The 20,189-nt window shown below is 41.8% G+C and overlaps 1 protein-coding gene across 3 annotated transcripts; it reads left to right on the top strand.

The window, feature by feature from the left end:
- Positions 1-687: 687 nt before the first annotated feature.
- Positions 688-19,981, top strand: LOC134859574 (zinc finger protein aebp2-like). Of its 3 annotated transcripts, XM_063876116.1 has the most exons (9): positions 688-1,352; positions 2,127-2,337; positions 2,707-2,814; positions 3,288-3,474; positions 5,021-5,145; positions 10,608-10,675; positions 16,570-16,683; positions 18,021-18,050; positions 19,128-19,981. In XM_063876116.1, exons 1-9 carry the CDS (start codon positions 751-753, stop codon positions 19,132-19,134), a joined length of 1,452 nt encoding a protein of 483 aa, XP_063732186.1. In that variant the 5' UTR covers positions 688-750; the 3' UTR covers positions 19,135-19,981. The 3 variants fall into 3 exon arrangements, 2 of the variants coding, with proteins under 2 accessions (XP_063732186.1, XP_063732194.1); XR_010165125.1 differs by lacking the exon at positions 19,128-19,981 and having other exon boundaries at positions 3,288-3,463; positions 18,021-18,038; XM_063876124.1 differs by lacking the exon at positions 18,021-18,050.
- The last annotated feature ends 208 nt before the right edge of the window (positions 19,982-20,189 follow it).

Below are 20,189 nucleotides of genomic sequence, written 5' to 3'. Positions count from 1 at the left end.
GAGAATTAATTTTTTTCCAAGAGCCCAAGTTGGATGACTGAAGTTTGTCTGAAAAAAAAACAACCTTCGCTCCTGAAATGATTGATTATGCTACACAATAAACAGAGGTTAATTAACTTGAGTTAGTGAATCCCTTTAAGTAGCTGTTGCCAGTTTAAACATTTGTGGGCCTCCTTAACAAAAAAATGCTATTGGGCCCCAGGCTGCTTGCCCACTTTACCTAGTTAGTAACTAGTAATACATGTTGTGGATCTAAGGAGTTGATAAGTTGATAAGGTTTTCATAAATTGATTTAGGCTTTTACAGAAAATCAGTGGTGCTGCTGGAGTAGGATGAACACCAGGAAAAAGCGATTTTCCCGAAGTTGTTAAACCTAAAGTACTTTTAAATGAGAGCATTTGTAGTCTAAACTACATCAAATGAAGTAATCAGAAGTATTGCAATAAAAGTAAGTTTGCAGAGCAGACGTCATATTAAATATTTGTTTGTCCTAGGGTGATGGTTAGTTTCAGATTACATTTTTAATGTGCATTATCTCTGAATAAATCTCTCGCTTTAATTGGTAAACATGTGCATTGAAAACGGACCACCATATTTAAAAACCCGCTGTGTGGTTTTGGAAACACATTGAAAGTTTAAATGCCATCGTCGTTTCGCCTCCTCGTGCCGCCTCTGACCAATCAGAGAGCAGACAGCGTGTTTGACCCCGCCCTTCTTCTGCAGAAAAGCGTTTCTGGGCGCCACGGCTGAATGTTAATACCGAAAGTGTCCTACGGCACGTACGCCGCTGAAATGTCTGCTGCGGCTCCAGAAGAAACACCCGAGCTGAGTGTTAAGAGCGATGCACCGCCCGGAGAGACACAATGCATCGGCGAGGAGGGAAAAAATGGCCTAACCGAGCCAGAAAAAGGGGGACCGCGCAGTAGCGTAGAACCGAAAATGGAAGGGGTGGAGGCGGAGGCCAGCGAAGAGAAGCCCGCTGCAGAGAGAGAGGAGGCCGCGACCGAGGCGGTGACAGCCGGCAGTGCTGTGGGGAACCAGGGGGAGACAGCCGGAGAACAACCGGAGCTAAAGCCGGAGGAAAAGCCAGAGGGAAAGCCAGAGGAAAAGCCAAGCCCGGAGGATGGTAACAACATCCCTGCTGCCAACGATAACGCATTAAAAGACGCAAAGGAGGAACCGGTAGAGGAGAACCGGTGTTCGGGGGTAAACATGGAAAAGAGCAAAACAGCGTGTGAAGATGGTGAGAAGCCCGGCGGCGGGGGCGGGGAGCTGGCCGACAAGAGGCGGCCGAGTGTGGAGATCTCATCCTCGGATGGTGAACCGCTGAGCCGCATAGACTCGGAGGACAGGTTGGTGTGAGACATCAGGTTTTGTGTTGGGTGTAATTGGGTTACAGTAACATGGATAGTTTCTTTTCATCCACGTTTTTAAATGAGAAAAAAATGGCTAATTAGAGAATGTGTAGTTAATAGGTCAAACTATGAACATAATGTAGGTTAATCAGCTATGATACGCACGAGAACAGTAATTGAATCACACTCATCAACCATTCATTTTAGAATTATTTGAGCCCGGTATCGACAATCTGCATAAGATAATCTTTTACATTTTCAAAGTTCCATTTTCAGTTTATTCTGTTGGACTTGTGTGAACTGCATATCGGATTGGCTTCAAAACTAGTCACATACAAAGTTGAAAAAAAGTGAATGTCAAACATCCATGGAAAAGTGACTGATGTATTGAAAAGTAACTCCACTGATCCCATGAGTAAGACTGCTGCCAAAACTGGGATCAGTTAGGCCCACTTGTTGGATTTGTGATGAGTAAATTATGAGCCTTTTTGTGGTGTTGAAACTCCAGTAAATACGTAATTTCATGGTAAGAGCATTAAATCCACCGATGTAATTGATTTGGCATAAGTGCTGAAGCAGTGGAATGCATGGAAAATCTGATTCAGCCTGATGGCTTTCATACATGCATAGTGACAATTAAATGTTGGCCTGCACCTGTTCATCACAGCTGTGCAAAGCCTGACCTAAGCTATGAAGATGTCCTTAGCACCATGTTTAATAAAAGTTGGACTCTTCCTCCTTCTTCGCTCTCTACCCTCTCCTCTGCTTCAGTATCAGCAGTACCCTGATGGAGATGGAGAGCACAGTGTCCAGTGGGCGCTCCACACCTGCTATGATGAACGGACAGAGCAATGCCAGCTCCTCCGGGGTGAAGACAGTGGCTTACCCCTGCTGCTGGGACCTCTGTCCACAGTGCTTCAACTCCAGTCCCGACCTGGCAGAGCACATCAGGGGCATTCATGTCGACGGGCAGCGAGGAGGGGTCAGTATACTTTAAACTTTTGGGCAGGCTTCGTATTGATGTCCTTTATTTGGTCTGACAGGTAGCCAAAACAAGATTATGTCCCTTTTTATCCTAACATTAACTGTCAAAATGCTTAAGACGGTTGAAAGATTTGATGAAATTGGACTGCATGCAACCTTTGAATTCATATGTCTGCGGCATGGGAACTACTTTCTGTGGAAGAAATGTCCCCTATAAGACCTGTGTGTTCTGTGAATTATATGCATATAAATTGTGCATATGTATATGATTTTAAGAAATATTTAAATATCTTTCTATCCAACCAACATCCTTAAGCTGTCTTGTCATCTTACCTTTTCATGTTTGTCTCCTCTCTTTGTCCCTCAGGTGTTTGTGTGTCTATGGAAGGGATGTAAGGTCTACAACACACCATCCACCAGTCAGAGTTGGCTCCAGAGACACATGTTGACTCACAGTGGAGACAAACCCTTCAAGGTAAAAAAAACAAACAGACAGTACACCTCTAAAACAATGTATGTCTGCAGTTGTTTCTCCAAAATGAGTGTATCTTGCTATGATAACATTTTGTTACATGGCTATCTAATCTATATAACAGCGATTAAACCTGTCAGTTCATGTAGGGCCATGAGAGAGTAACAGCCCTTACTCACACCGGATTTAGGTGCTAATAAGTCAAGATGCCTTTAAATGTTGTTAAATTTCCAATTACACAATTTGAAAATTCGAGGACTACTTGGGGTTATAGTTCACAACATGATGTCACAAAAAAAAGGCAATTTGAGCCAGATTGATAGCGTCTTTCAATAATACATCAATGTACCAAGTACTTGTTTTGCAACGCTCCTGACTAAAGTAAATTGTGTTATTCTTTTGTTTATAAAGTTGTCATGTTGCCCTGTGAAGTGGAAAGTGTACCGAACCACCTCTGCTTCTGTGCTCTGCTGCAGTGTGTAGTCGGTGGCTGCAACACCAGCTTTGCCTCCCAGGGGGGGTTAGCTCGTCACGTCCCCAGCCACTTCAGCCAGCAGAGCTCCTCCAAGATGTCCAGCCAGGCCAAACTCAAGGAGGAGTCCCCCTCCAAGGCAGGGCTCAACAAAAGAAAGAAGCTCAAGAACAAACGCAGGTGCTCCCTACGTACGTACCGAACACGCACACACACTAACCCTTTAAAAATGCTTCTTATTGTGATTTCCTTCTTTTGTTCATTCGAACGGCTGTTTGTTGTACTTAGGCGGCTCCTAACCTCCCACATCTCTTTGTTGGATAAGCTAGAGCTACAGCAAGCAAACAAACTTGCACATACGCTTGTAGCGATACAGATTCTCCACATGGCAACTTTCCGCATTTCACAAAATCTAATTGCAGATATAGTTGTACTTAGCTTACTGGTGACATGTTTTGCCTGAGATGGCATCTCTCTGCAGTATGCAAACCAAGCTCTTTTTTCTACTTGAACACTTTACTGGTAATCTTAGTGCTGGATGATTTAAAAATGTGTGTGATATAAAAGTATCCACAATAAACATCACAACCGGATACAATTTCTCTATTACCTGCTGTGTTCAAGAAAAGTCGCAAATATCCATTACTCTGAATCCTAAACCTTAAATTGAAGATGAATAGACCAGCCATTTGTTTAGGATGTTTTAGAACATTAACAAAGTTGTTTATAGTTTCTGCCAACTGTCTCCCTAAGCATAACTTTTATATTTAATACCTCCCAGAACATAAACAGAAACTCAAAACCTGCTTAAAGTTTTCATCCATCCAAGTAAATGTCCTTTTTTCCCAGGCCATTACTGATATTTTGTAAACCAGCTGGAACAGGGGCCCTTTTTAAAGACTCCTTTGTGTAGCATTTAAGGACACTCTTCACATCTCAGTTGATGGTTGAATGCCAAAAAGCATTTCATTCACATGAACCTTGTGAAGTTGTTTCACACTGTAGTGAATTAGCTGGAGGTGCCGAGACCTGGCCTGCTGTCATCAGTGTGTTTTGCTTAGAAGGGTGACTAACTGAGGAGAGAGAGGGAGGGAGAGAGAGAAAGGGAGAGAGAGAGAATTAACATATTTCTTTGTTGTTTTGGCGTGGTTACGGACGACAGTAGCCTGTTTCAGAAGTGCATAAATTCACGGACAAAAAGAGACACGAGGCCTCCTTGTATTCTTATAGCGAGACGCTACAATGATGATTGAATGATGCGTGTGAGGTGCACGTAACCTATCCAAGCTACAACGACTAATGCAGTTCAGAGCCCAGACCGCTGCTCTGACGCTTTTAAAGCCACTTTGAGATTTTAACATTATCAAGGCCACAAAGGCCACATCAAGGCACCTACTCTGACCTTCATTCTGCTAATTTGGTTGTTTATCCCAAATAAAGCAAATGTATGCAACTTATAAGAGTCGTCGGTCTGAGTTTTATACTTTTGGAATACAATTCTACAAAGTGCTTTGCATCGACCTCATTTTGACTTTAGTTGGTGCAAAGCAACAATGAAAAACCACAAAGGAACAGCATTTTACAGTAATTAGATGACTTTGACGTAGTTATGGGTTGTTACAGAAAGACTTGGAAAAGCCGTGGAATTTTTATATATTGAACCACAGTTGGAGCCCTTTGTGTTTTTTTTGCCTGACTCAGCTCTCATCTGACTCTCTCCTTCTCCTCTTCCTCCAGCGACGCCCCACGACTTCTTCGATGCCCAAACCATGGACGCTATCCGCCACAGGGCCATCTGTCTGAACCTCGCCACCCACATCGAGAGTGTGGGTAAGGGCCACAGTGTGGTCTTCCACAGCACGGTGAGTCTGTCTGCAGCTTCATCACGTCGTATTGTCTGGTATTGCTCGTCTCTGTCTGTATTCATAATGGGTTTAAACAGCACAAACACTTCAGAAATGTGTGTTAAAAGATCCATTGTCTCATTTTGGGGGGAAATTACCAGAGGCTGTTTATTTTAAAAGGCAAACTTTAAAAGAAAAGTAATACAAACGTAATGAAAGGTCTTAACAGTTGACTTTTAATTGTACTAAAACTTTACATTTGAAGACAATCTGCCCAGTTAAAAACCTTGCATGGTTGTTTTCCTTTAAGTACACCCATCATGTTTGTTTCTTTTAAACGGCTTTTATATCATGTACTTTTCTTTTTAGACAGCAGGGGTCATGAGAGAATCACAATCTGAAGAATCACTGCATTTTTTTTCTTCCCCTTGCACTTGAAATGAACCTTGTGAATCGCCCAAAGGCTCAATGCTGTTTTTCTGTGAATCACGCTTCACAGGAAAGACAATTGCTTTGTTTTTGTCTAAGTTCTCGCTACATTCTGATCCCGGTGTGCGGTACATTATTAATCAGCTATACGATTTGTTTGTAGCTTACCATTAAGGTTCCATATGATGAGGAAAATTGCCGCATCATCACTGACAAATCGATAATGATAACTATTTTTTGAGTTATAGTATATATGTAAAGTAAGGTTCACGTAACAGCAGTTTGGATGTGTATGGAAAATCCTTTTTTTTTTAAGTCTGCTAATCTTGTGCCGTTCCACTAGAGAGCACTGTGTCTCCTGTACAACTCCCCACATTGCACAAGTGTTTAAAAATGAAAGGGTCATCATCAAATGTTGCTCGGCAAATTTGTATTATTTGCTGTATATTATATTCCTATAGAAACTTACTCTTTATTCCATGGCAGTGATTCTATTTACACCGGCTATCGTAGTACATACATGTGGCCTTTATTATCTGATTTCTCACAGTCTGCAGAGAAAATGAGGAATTTAGCATTTTGGTTTCCAGATGTGGAAAACCAAAATACAATAATACTTGTGCAATAATACTGCAGAGAATGAATCTATATGTTTTTCTTTTAAACACTACACCACATACTCTCTACATACATTTGAAGGCATAAACATGACGAAGGTTTTTTACAGGTAATTAATTATCATCATATGAATACATGTCTTTTTTTAAAGTTAACAAGCTGACAAATTCAATAACGTGTAGTTCAAATCAAATGTGTAGAACAAGAATCTAAGAAACCTCCACACAAGTACAGGATTATATGGTCACATGTATTCAATTGAACTGGCTACAACTGCATTATAGTGTTAAAAATCTCTCAAACAGAAAATAGAGATTAAAACATAATCGGTTTATTAATTAGAAATGAAGATGTGTGTGTGTGTGTGTGTGTGTGTGTGTGTGTGTGTACGTGCATGGAGTCCACAAGGTCACTGATGATGTACGTGTGTGATGGACCTGCGGGTTATAGTGTCTCTAATGCATGCGTGCACATTTTCATCATTCAGATAGATGGCCATTTTATGCATCTCTTTCCCTTTTTTAAAAGATTTCCACTGTTAATAATTCAAGCATTCCTGAAATGTGCAGTGTTGAGCTTCTGTTTCTGTTCCCTTTCAACTCGATTCTGCTCTGCTCTGCTCCCTTTAAACCTCAACTGCTCACCAGAGCCAAGAATTTTAAAAGAAAAGTAAAAAAAAAAAAAAAGGGGATAAAGCTTGGGAAGAGGTTAAGAGAGGTAACCGCATATTTGGACACAGTCTGAGAAGAAAGAAGAGCCAGCCAGGGGGAGGGAGAGAAACAAATGGCTAGAAACTTGGAGGGAAAGGACGAGGAAAACGGGGTTAAGTGTAGTTCAGGGTCATGGAATCGGAAGGAGATCTGGCCAGTTGGGCATACATTCTCCTCTCCTCTCGTCCCCCGAGGATTGTGGTGCAGAAGGACTGCGGCGCTGCGTCAGTCCACGGGCCCCAGCGGACCCTCCCAGGCCTGCGGAGATGGAGTGTAGCTGTTGGGGCTCTGTGGAGTTTTGCCAGTGGTCCTGCTGACACTCCAGAGCAGCTCACTCTTGTTTATGATGGTTATATTTTTGTTATTGCGCCAATCTGCGTCATCCACAGCTTGACCCCCTGACACTAGACAGGCACCCAGTTTTAGCAGGCCGGCCCTCCCCCGGCTTTTGTCTGCACTGCCTTGTTTTACAGCCACGCTAATATCCACAGTTCACTCCCTATGTCCTCCTTCCTCCCTCTCATGGGTCTATAGAGGATTAAGTTCGGTCCCTTAAAGCACCAACTGCCATCATCAAAACACTCGGCTCACAAATCACTTCATGCTGCTTAAACACAAGCACTTCTTCATCTTCAGCCTTTGCATACATGGTCATGGCGTATTCAAGTGTAGCCTGTGTTTGTGATTATTAACCCGGTGCTGTGAGGAGCCTGAGGGCGCAGGTTAACAGCTATGCTTTTTTAATTAAAAGGGCAATGAAACAGCTGCTGGTGAGTGTAAGCTGAAGAGGGCCCAGTTGAGTCTCGAGTTGTCTCTCCTCCCTTGTGTCTTTCTATAGTGGATTGGCAAAAGAAAGCCAAGCCTTGGTGGGAAGCTAAAAGATGGACGCAGATAAACGAGAACAAAATGCAATGACAGTGTTAATTTATGGGTCGTGCTAATGCTGGGAAGGAGTTTTTAAAACTTCTTAATGATTTATTTGGAAACGTTTTAGAGAGAGGTTTAATATTTATGGTGATGCATAGTTTATCTCTATAAACAAAGGATACAAAAGGTTTTAATTGGATTAACAAACTTCAGTCAAGATGTATATTACTTGTCTTGCTGTATCTGATAGTTTAGTTATTTTCAGTCAATGAAAACAAATAAAAGAACACTGTCACGTTCCCTGAAAGTCCAGTGGATGTGGGGAGGGACAACAAAATAAGAAGGATCAAGGAAGTCTGAAGTATAAGCAAAGGTAAGGACATTTATTAACAACTGAAATATAATTCACCACGAAAAACAGACCTCTTAACTAAAGCCACATCTTAAAGGGAAAATGTCTAACTCAAATCAAAGCCACGGCTATCAAGCTCTGCTGCAGGATGATCACATAGCTGCAGATCTTATGAATCACGGCTGTAGGCGCTCTGGGACACACTGCAGCTCTCTGAATCCTGATGAGGGGCGGCACCGGTAGGGAGACGGTGAGAGGGAGAGAGAGAGAGAAACAGGACAGCACGTAACGGGTGTGTAGAAGATAAGATTAATTTAAAATTGCACAATACCCAGGATTACATCAAGTAGAATACACTTTCATTATAAAATAGTTCTTGTATATAGAGTTGAACAACACGACATACATTTAGTTATTTTATATTGTTTATTAAAAAATATAAATGTGATGTCATTAAGATTCGTATATTGACAGAGTAATTATGATGTGTTGTGCTCCTTCGAATTACTTAATGAGCCCAATCGTCTGTGGAAGAAATGATTCAAACCAAGAGATTTGCTCAATTTATCTAAGTTAATATAAACTTAAGGCTAAATGAATCAAAATATGAATGCACTGAACATAATTATGCGTGTTAACTATACATTTTGAAGTTGAAGTGGCTTTTAAGACTTTGAGCTTGGAGGGTTTAGATTACACATCAACGGTTCTTTTGGTAAAGTGTGAGATGCTCAAGTCATTTTTCTGTTTAATCACTGATTCTGTTGGCACTGCTGGGATCCCTACTTGTTCCCTCTTCCACTCTGAAGATCTTTACGCTTGAATACGGAATAACAGACAAGAGGCAACAACAGGGTTGATTTTCCAACTCGACTGCTTTTTGCAAAAACTTCTCAGACAAATATTTTGATGCTCCAATCCAACAACACAATACATATCTGCTTACAGCCTTTATATTTCTTCCAAAAAGTCAATCAAAATGTAGCTAAACTTGTTTATACCAGACGCCTCTATATCTGGAAACTTATCAGATTATAAGAATAGATTTGCACATTTATTATTGCGCCTCCAGTACACACAGCAACATGGCAGAAGGGTAGTTTCTAGCATGCCAGTTTTCAAAGAGTTCCTGAAAGAGATAAATAATATGTTTATTCTTTGTGCTCGGCAGAAAGCAAACACAATAATTCAAATAGCAAAGGCTAATATTTTCTGATCAGAGAGTTAAAACAAATTTAAATAAAAAGATTCAAAAAACCTCAATTTAAAACATTTTTTCTTATAAATGGGAGGGCAAGAGAAACTTTAAGATAAGTAGGAGAGTGATTCTAGGTCTCTGTTTGTGTCTCTGGTCTCAGTGGAGCCTCGTCCCTCCTGTCCTCAAACCATTTTCCATCAAAGCCGCAGCCGGTCCCTCGAGTCACAGAAATCATTTCAGATATTCATGTGCGTAAGCGAAGTTCTTCACGTGTGAGCTCATTCCCTTTTCTTAAAATAGACATTCCTAAGACATAAAAAAATCCAATTGACGCAAGAGGTTATATCTCTGGCTATTTTTGACTCTCCTGGTTATTTTTCTGGCTCTACTTTCCCCCTACTGACAATATTTGTGTGAATACCAGACCAGTTTTACTATAAACCAACACAGCATAATAGATGAAATGTTATGCGTGTTACGAGAAGGGCCGACTATTCTGGAAACATTGTATCTTCTCAAGAGTATTTGCATAGCAAGAAAGGCTTTAAAGTGTGCATTTTATTCCAGATTAAATATTTTCGAGTTCAACCAGGTGACGAAAACACGGATAAAAGAAGCACATCTTGCCGTGTTCCTGCAGAAAACGTTAGAAAGTAGTGTCTGTCTGACGCACACTGCTGTCTGAAGTGTTGAAGGGCTGGTGCTGACACAATCCACAACAACAGTGACCTGTTTATGGTGATAACTGCTTAGTGTGCAGCCCATGTCTATCTCTTTGGCACTCAAGAATGTCAGCTCTGATAAGCCGTTCTCAGTTAAGTCCAGATACTGGGGAGATATCTAAGTTTTGTCTGGTTCTGAATTCCTCTCTTACAGCGTGTTGCAGAGGAATTTGGGATGGATCCCGTTGAAAATAGAAATCTCACTGAGCTCTTGCATACATAATTAACAGCGCTCACTTTTCTTATTCGGGTAATGATCAGCCAGTGTATCACTTGGTGAAATGTTTGAAGCATGTAGCCTCATTATACATCGGAGAGACGGGGCCAGGACAGGGACACGTCTTTGAAGCCTGTTCAGAGAGAGTGTTGCAATAGGAGACAACACATTTATGCACATCTGACGCTTGTAAAATCACAAGCTGTCTGAAAATTAACCGTAATATGTAGGTTAATTATAAACCCCTGTCTATTATTGGTGGTGCGCCACTGGGGAAGATCTTTACTGATTACTTGGCAAACTAACTGAGTCACTAAATGAGTATCTTAGCACTTATTGTTTTTTTTTTGTTGTGTTCTCTGTGCAGGTGCTAGCCAGAAGGAAAGAGGGATCTGGCAAGGTGAAGGTCCTCCTGCATTGGACACCTGAGGACATGTAAGTAAACTGTGACCTGCATTAACCATAGATATCCACAGACCTTTACCCCAGCTAGTATTTAAAATAAAATACAAAAATAAACTGACGGTTTCAAGCGAGTGTTCACGATCAAATTCTGATTTGTTTAATTAGTCTGTCTTTATTACTTTGAGGTGCCAAAGAGAAGAATTTCGAGAGTGTATTGAAACCCCTGTTGCTGATGAGTTGCCTTGAGATTAATTCTGGGTCAACTTGCAAGATTACCTAACTACTGAAGTGCCAACGTTATTCATTGTAGCTTTATCCATGTAGGGGAACTGCTCAAAGTAAATTTGAAGTACTGCTTTGTATATAGAGGTCATGGGTTTGTATGCACGACGGCTATAAACAGTTTTTGAGATTTGTAGATGACCTTTAAAATGTCACAGAACTACAAGCAGGCAACTCGCCATCACATTTAGAAATCTCCTGCACATGCTTACCATGTAAAGCCTGGGCCTGTCACACAAACATTTCCTTTTTGAGCAGCAGAGTCCCTGCATGTGCAAGGGAACATCAACAATGTACATGTATCTCTGTCTGATTTGCAACTCTCCTTTCCATCCAGTTGTGCAAACAACATGGTGGCCTTCCTCCACACCAGGGCTCGCTATAAATCCTCTCACCCTTCCTCTGTTTGCTGATTCAATATTTGTTGTGCTGTGAGAGGATTCTGGGTCCTGTTATAGTCCACAGCACACCCCAGCTTCAGGCCCTAGGGCTTACCTCAGAGGGAGCTGAGGGCAAAACTCACTATGATCCGCCAGCATCTTCTCTCTGTGTTATGATATCCATGTTCATAGTTTCAGAAGACTGTACTTGGCCATTAAAGTCGGGCTCTGTCTTTCTCTGGTGTGGCACAGGTTCTTTACCATCTGCTTGGCTTCGCCTTACTCGGATGATCCACTGAAATTTTCTTTCTTTTTAAACGCTGGTGCAGCATCCAAAATTACTTGGAGGATGAATCTGTTCCTTTTTATAGTCTCTAATCCGTTTCTTTCTTAAAATCCCAGTCTTGGTAATTAATGCCCATCGCACCAGGCGCCTCCTCCAACTTGAGGTGGACATTGGCTGCTCTTTCAGCTCCAAATCATTGAGACAATGTTGTGGAAGGGCATGCAGGTTCGGCACTGTGCTGAGGAAATCGGTCTGTCCCGTAGGAATTACAGCTCCACAGAACGCCATCTGCTTCTCAGCAGAGCTCAGAGGAAGCTCCCACCAAACTTCCAACACTCCCATTGAAGAGTTTGACTGCACAGCCCGAGTATGATCAGAGAGGAAGAATGAAAGAGAAGAGGAAAAGGAGGTTAGGGGATGAGGAAAAAGTCAGCAGAGAGAGGAGAAGGGTCAGAATAGACAAAGAAGAGGTTTAAAAACAAAGAGAAAAATACATTTGGCCTAGTGGCACTGCAAGGAAACCCAGATGATGAATCGTGTAGAAGATTGCAGCTGACGGCCATCCATGAACATACTGTAGCTAAATCCTTGTTCTCTCAGCCTTCTGGTGCTTTATCATCCCATCCTTACTCCTCTTCTTTCCTTCTCCCCTCTCTGATCCACCTCTGCTATCTCCTCCTCGCCCTGTGTGTGGGAGTTTAATCTTGTGCATGGAGAAATAATGAAAGGGAAGGGGGAAGTAGAGAAAGATGAACTTTGGTGATCAGGAAAGACTTGGCAGATTAATTCCAAACAGAGAGACGTTGATGGAGATTGATACTGAGTTTAAAAGACAGATTTAGGCTGAATGGATGAGGGAGATGGAGAATGCAGGAAGGTGAGAAATGGGAGTGGGAAGAAAATGGTTGTGGGGGAGAGAATTGAGCAGAAGAGGCAGAATGAAAACAGAGAGTGAATTATGGGGGGATAATTAAACAAAAATGGAAAACAAGAGAGGGATACTTTTTGGCTTGGTACATGCAGGATTAATCTGTGATGCTACGTCATACACTTCCCAGCGGCAGGCAAGTGCTCTGGTCATAAAAAGGCATAACCAATTCACAGCGAGTTTGCAGAGGAACTACACAACGATATTTTATTCTGAGAGGCAGCGTCTCCCTACAGAAAAAAAGTTGACCATTATATGAAGGTATGAATGTGTCAGCTGAACCCTTTGGGAAAGTTTTAAGACTTGATTTAAAACTGTAGTCTTGTAAAAGCGATTTTACCCTATAAGAATGTGTTGGCTGGATATCACTCTTATGGCTAAAGCTACTCGTCACCGGCAAATCAGTGGCATCCTGATCATTTGATGACCTACTTGGAAGTCATGGAAATAAAGACACAGCATTTTTATTGCTTTGTGGTCTGCAGCTATATTTTGAATGACGTTGATGGGGTTACAGGGATGTAACCTGCCTCAAATTGACTCAAACTGGATAAAGTTGCTGCTTCTAACCTGAATATGATAGTCCCCAGCGAGAAAGCCGGACATGCTAACAATTTCAGCTTAAATACAGAGATAAACACACTGTTTTTGCTTGTGTAAAAGCTGAAAAAGGATACCACCCTGCATACTTTTTAAATGCTAGGCCTTGCTGTTTGTAAAGGCTGATGCACATGGCTTCAGCATATGAATTGACAATTGACAGGCTTGGGATCCCTGTTCACAGGACTGATTTAGCGTAAACTGTTTTGGTTGGTGGTGAGCTTCAATTGAGCCAAGTTAATGTTTAGTTTGGGCTAAATGTAATGTCCTAGTGTCTAACCTGGTGGTCATTTATTCAGTCATCAAGTGTTGTGACCCTCAACACCAAGGTCAACATCGAGTGCAGCGCTCTGTGTGTGTTTGTGTGTATGTTGGTGAACGTGAGTGTTTTCAGACTCCGGGGTCAATGATTAGCTGTGTGAATGTGGGAAGTCATGTTTATTAATGCTGGAGCAAACCATTCACATTCTGACTGACACTCATTAACTCCATTTGGATTAATGAGTAACTGATTAACATGAACCCTTGTGAACATGAACCACCGGCGGCTCGCTGAGGAGGGAGAGGGGGGTGGGTGGGCTGGGAGAGAATCTTAGAGCCATGATTGCCGTCTAATCTTTGATGGATGAATGAATGGATTCCCGTGCATATTGTTGAAGGCTTCAGAATAACAAACGGTAGACTACACGGTCGGTGACAGTGAACGCCTCGAGCCTCTGGGTGCATGCTGGGACATCATTCTGATACAAACTACACGGTGCTTATCGTGCATGGGTTTATCTCTTCAACCGTGGTGAGCTTGTTGTGATTTATTTTCCTTTCATATTTAGACTGTTACAAACAGTGCATTAAGAATATCACTCTGGTAGAGCTTGGGAAAAGTAACACATTGGATATATGTACCAATTTACAAGATAATATCAAAAGATGAATGTGTGTTTTCCAAACAAATTGAATTATTATTTTGTGGAAAATAATAGATAGATAGATATTTAAATAAACAGGAACCATCCAACACGTATAAAGAGATATAACACTTTAAACATTTGGTTGTAAAAACTAATAAACTTCTGCTCATGATGCATCAATAAAACCTCAATTAGGCCTGAGAAAATCATCTTAGAGTCTGAGAAGCAGTAACTAATGAAACCCTTTTTACTTTGTTTTTTACTTTTCTGCATGCACTAAACTATCGGAGTATGCAGTGGCTTCCTTTTGATCCATTAATAATTCCCATTGATGGATAAGTCGGAGGTGTGATATTCTGTGTGTAAGGATCTTCGGTTGTTACCCGGTTAACAATGGCAATTCACAACATGCATATTTCCATAAGCCCTATATTTTTCCTTCAGCTTCAATGACCTTTGAAGTCCCTGAACTATCTTTCTGAGCGCTCTCAGGATGACAGAGTTTCTATGGTCATTGAACTCCTCCGGTCCCTCCTGCTGCTTTTGCGTTGGTGATTTAATATACACTTTGCTGCTTTGTGATGAACTTAGTGCTCCTGTCACCACTGTGAGCTTCAAGGCCCGGAGCCAGTCATCAATCCAAGCAGGTAGGCAGGGCTTCACTCTGGCAGGCACCCCCAGCCGCTCCCCCCACACAGGCCTCATTCACAATATACATTTCTGGCTCATAAAGAGGCAAGCCAAAAAACGGTCTCCTCTGGAAAATAAAATAAATCCATTTGTCTTTATTTGGTCTGCTGTGACTGAATGGAGCCTTTGGGTGTTTGAAAATCTATTTGTTTGTGTGTGTGTGAGTGGGGGAGGGATATGAACACTTGGGTATGTGCCTGATATGGTGACTCCTCCCCCCCCACCCCACTGTGTGCCTCACATCCATCAGAATATAATAACTCATCAGTAGCGTGGCACACTCCCTCGGACATGTTTACGTGGACTCTTGAGTGGAAGGAGCATGTGAGCGTGAACACTCAAACACACGTGTGTTTACTGCATATATAACCCTCGTTCGGTCCTCGTTTGTCATTTTAAAGTGTGTGGAACACATGGACACTAACTCAAGACTAACCCAAACTCTGAGCTGCTCTGAAGGGCACTGTTTTTCGTCTTGGACCTGCCTCTTATTAACTTCCTCTTTACTCTCTCCTCTCCATTAAAGGGGATAGAGACACTTTTGCCATGCACCACAACATCTATTTAAATACCCACCAGTGCTCCCACTCACAATGTGCATCGACTGTATTCCTCACACTTTGGCACAATTACCTTCACATTTTTGTCACTTTCTTTTTGTAATCTTAAGACTGACGACCTTCTTAGAAAACACTTTTATTCATGTACTTCTTTAAGTTTAATCAAAGACTAATGGGTGTAGCATTTACTTGGACTCATTGTGATTGATTTTCAAATGTTAGTCTTCAGCTGTTTGTTTTTTTTAGCGAAGCAGTAAGTTGGGCTTTTGACTGCTCTGGACACTAACATGCACACATAATTGTAGTTGTGCACATTCTTGTTTAAAAAACCCAACAATGCCTGATTTATATCCGTGCATGTGTTCTTTAAAAGGGCACAGGGGGACGGACAGCAATGCCCACATGTGATAACGATGAACATCTAGTGAAGCTTCTAAAACGAAAACTTCAAGGATTTTGTTCAAAACAGCATTTCAGGAGGCATATTGGTAGATTACGAATAAACTGCTGTCGCTTTCTGAACTTTATCATATTGATTTAATTGTCCTTTATGGCTAACCCCGCCCTCCCGCTTCTTAAACATGCCTTAAAAGGGTTTGCTAACGCTGTTTGCAAGTGGTTGTACAGTAAAATGAGCCACTCCTTTTTCCGCTTTCCCTTTCACTCTGTCTCTTCCTGTCCTTCATTTGTCCGTTTTCAATAGTCCTCCCTCTCTTACCTGCTCCCTGGTTGTGCTGAATGTGATGCATGTGATACCTGCACACATCCACTCTGAATGGGCTGACTCGGCATGTGAGTGAGTGATTTGGCTGGGTGGCTGCCTGCCGTGTGTGTGTGTGTGTGTGTGTGCGTGTGCTCGCGCCTCTCTGGGGGCTCCTGTGATGACGCACATGGTGACGGGGGGAATGCTGGGGGCGGAGACGGGGGGGGGGCGGGCTGGATGAAGGAGGGGAGGTGCAGTAGACTCGCTAAGCTCTTTGTTTCTGCTGCACCTCGACTTGCCACGCCAGTGCTCACACTCCCCTTTTTCACCGGTGGGGGGATCACACTGATGCGGGTACAGTAGTGTGTGTGTGTGTGTGTGTGTGACTTATGGAAATGTACTCAGTGTTCCGAGGAAGGTGTTAACATGTGCGCTGGACTCAATGAGGCTCTTTGTCCATCCCTCTCAACCCGCTGAATTCAACTTTACTCCCATCCGAACTCCCCCTTTTCTCTCCCTCTTTCTTGTTAGAGCTCAAACCCTGACCACATGTCCTTTCTGTGCATGTGTGTGTGTGTGTGTTACAGATTACCTGATGTGTGGGTGAATGAAACGGAGCGGTCGCAGCTGAAGACTAAAGTGGTGCACTTATCCCAGTTACCGCAGGATGCTGCCATGCTGCTAGACCCAAACATCTATAGGTGGGTGTGTGTGTGTGTGTGTGTGTGTGTGTGTGTGTGTGTGTGTGTGTGTGTGTGTGTGTGTGTGTGTGTGTGTGTGTGTGTGTGTGTGTGTGTGTGTGTGTGTGTGTGTGTGTGTGTGTGTGTGTGTGTGTGTGTGTGTGTGTGTGTGTGTGTGTGTGTGTGTGTGTGTGTGTGTGTGTGTGTGTGTGTGTGTGTGTGTGTGTGTGTGTGTGTGTGTGTGTGTGTGTGTGTGTGTGTGATGCCTCTTTGTGCACGTACACATACTGCTGTAGATCTAAACGCATGTTGCCCAGGTGTAAATATGTGAAGCATTTAAGGACCACAACAAAGTGTTTTTGAATGCTCATCCTCTGCCCTCCACACCTGTGCATGAACAGTGTGTGTGTATGTGTGTGTGTTAGGCATCCTAAGACTTTGTTCCACCAGATGGCACCAACTCCTGATTTCAAAAATTAGAGAGAAAAGACAAATGCAGAAAAAACTCTTTTGGTGTGTGTGGAAGGAAACATTGCACCTGGTCTAGGTGAATTGCTCCCACAATTATAATAAATAAATAAATGCCTGTTGTTTGTAATATAAATGTTTACTTCACTTTCTGCATTTAGGCGTAAAATCATCCAAGTGGAATAATATGAAAACAATCCATTTATATGGGGATATCATCACATTTACCGATTTTTAAAGCAGGACATTTCACTTCTTGCTTGCATGCAACTGTAACTTCATAGCCTATATGTGTCTCTGTCTTCAATGCGCCTCTTTCCACTAAACATTAACTATGATGTTATTTGAATCCTGTGCGGACTTAGTTAAGCATCACTGAGGTGAAAAAAACAAGTTAGCTTTATGACACACCATAAAAAGCTAAAAATGAATCCGGAAAGAGGAACAATGTGCCTAAAATAACAGAGTGGTCATCTTACCGGAGATATATGGCTCTTGAGTGCACTGATCAGTACACAGGCTGGCTGATTTTAATTAGACCTGAAGGCTCAGTAACTGCAGGGGCTGCTGCTGGACTCTGGTTTCACAGTTGAATATAACCGTCAGCACTCAGCCAGTTTATGTCAAGGTTGTCCTAATGCATGAAATCCCCAAACAAATGAGGTGGTTGGTGCCTGTAGCAGGGGATTCGAACCTCTCTGCACGTGAATGGGGTGGCATGAAGAGACCGACGTAGTGGCAGTCCAGGATTACATGATTTCAACAATGTGGAGGTTACTGCACTTTATCACAAGTCCTGCCGGACTGAAATCTGCTCAAACACATGAGCACATCAGACAAAGTGAGATGTTTTGCAAAGTGGCCTCACACACTCTTTCCTGTCTTTTCAGAGCACTTCCTCAAAAGAGACTGAAACGCAGGTAAGCTTTAACAGTTGAACATGTGATAAGAATATATCAAAATACACCTAGGGACTAATTGAGATATAATATATCTGCACCCAAAATACACAATGGAGTGTGTTTGACTCAAACACACCATTATTATATCTTCTAATCAATTACAGTAACTGCAAAAAGTTATTCTATGTGACCAAAAATACAGAATTTAAAGTGGATATGGGAGAACAGAAACAGAACCAAACATAATGCTTTGTGTAGACGAGTCATTCTTTCTTGTATTGCTGAATATGATAAGTCTAATGCACATATTGTAATTGTTTTTGCATTGCATTTTTTTAATGCAAAAACAGGTATTATAAGCATATTAAAGTTAATTTAATTTTGAGTTAAATATTATTTTATTTGAATGTGTCTTAAATAAGGACTTTATTTCCAATGATAGATGTGGCTTTGCAAGTACTGTGTTTACTCTCAGATACAGAACGGATAGGGTGATGAATAAAAGATGAAGCGGTGCATTAATGTCACATCAGCCGTGCCTGTAATGTAGTTCTGTGTATGCAGACAACACAGAGCTGCTGCCTTACTCCTGCTTTTTATCTCAACTGCTTTTTGTCTGTAGTATGAAAAACACTTAAAATGTCCATAATCTTTGTGCAATAATGGAGCTCAAACAAGGCTTTTGCCTCGATGGCATGGTAATGTTCGTGCGTTCGCGGTTTTACTCGGGGCTCCGGCCCTCCTGTGGTGAAACATCATCGGAGATGATTACTTATCGCCCACAGTTTCACAGTTCCTTTGAACCGTGAAGCCAGTTAATTAGGAGACAGGCCATTTGGGAGCCACGACCCTTGGCATTCCCTCGTCTCACTCAAACATCAGGTCATATTTGGCCTTTGTTCATTGTTCCAATAATTGACCTCAGTAGTTCAGTCCAGCAACAGCTCCATACACACTGTAATGTGTCTGTGAAGGAAGTGTGATAGTCTGAACATCCAGGATAACGCTTGTTTTTCATGCTGTAATCTCTCTCGTGACACACAACTCATTCTCTCTCTCTCTCTCCGTGTCCCTCTCTCCTGTCTCTGTGCTCAGCCTGTAGAGGGTCGTCTGTGGACTCCACACTAAAGGGGAAATGCGTGTTCATAGGAGGTTTGTCTTTATGGGATGGGACGCTCTTCATCTGTGTCTGCTCAACGGGGGGATTGAAGTGGCGATAAAAGGAAGTGAAACTTGGCCGTGCTGCAGTTTTTCTTTCTTCACTTTGGTATATCTGAGCTGTTGTTCAGACGTGGTGGAAAACGGGACTTTGACAGTTTTTTTTATTTTGTACTCTTTTTCATCAAAAACTCAAGAATGTTTTTTTTAACAAGCACCAAACTGAAAATGTTCTTAATAACCAATAGTGTAAGAACTGTTGTGTGTAACCGTGTCAGAAAAGACAGCATATTTTATAAGTGTTTTTGTGTAAAATATTTATGCAGATTTATATAACTTATTTTTATATGATGAAAGTGCTGGTGTTCTGTGGATATTTGTGAAGGTTTTGATGAAACCATATTTACTGTGATAGTATATGCTAACCGTCATTTGTAGGGGTATTATATAACTTTCTACTTTAAATAACATTGTATATTACAGAAGTCTTAACTGATTATCCTATTTATTCTTACTAAATGCAGTACTTTTACCTGTGTGTTTGACAATAAGAAGTGAGGTTCTGGTAGTCATGTCAAACATGACTAATCTTACCCAGTCTGCAGACAGAGCATAGAAAGACTCAGCACACACTCAATGTGTAAATCACCTCTGCTTCCCAGGATAAAAAACTGTGTATATTATATTTAAGCACTAAAAGTTATGGTTAAAAAAATGTGTTTTTTTTATATTGTATGTTGTGCCTGTTTGGAATGGATATTCTCTGTTTGTAATAAAATGAGGGTAAACGATGTTGAAGAACGCACATTGTTTCTACACATGAGGGTGCAAGGTGTTTGAGGCAGAGAGGGGTAATGCATCCATTGTGTTATGAATATGAGTTCCACATGTGCGCATTAGGCGGATTGGCTGAGTTTTTTGGCGTCCATTAGCGGAGCAGCTTTGGGAGCATGCTGTGGAGGAGCTAATGACGGGGCGGCGGGGCAGAACCCCTGCTGG

The sequence above is a fragment of the Eleginops maclovinus genome, chromosome 2 (assembly GCF_036324505.1).
Source record: "Eleginops maclovinus isolate JMC-PN-2008 ecotype Puerto Natales chromosome 2, JC_Emac_rtc_rv5, whole genome shotgun sequence".
In the NCBI taxonomy this organism is placed as follows: domain Eukaryota; kingdom Metazoa; phylum Chordata; class Actinopteri; order Perciformes; family Eleginopidae; genus Eleginops; species Eleginops maclovinus.
The sequence above is the reverse complement of the archived record's forward strand: the minus strand, read 5'-3'. Positions and strand labels throughout refer to the sequence as shown.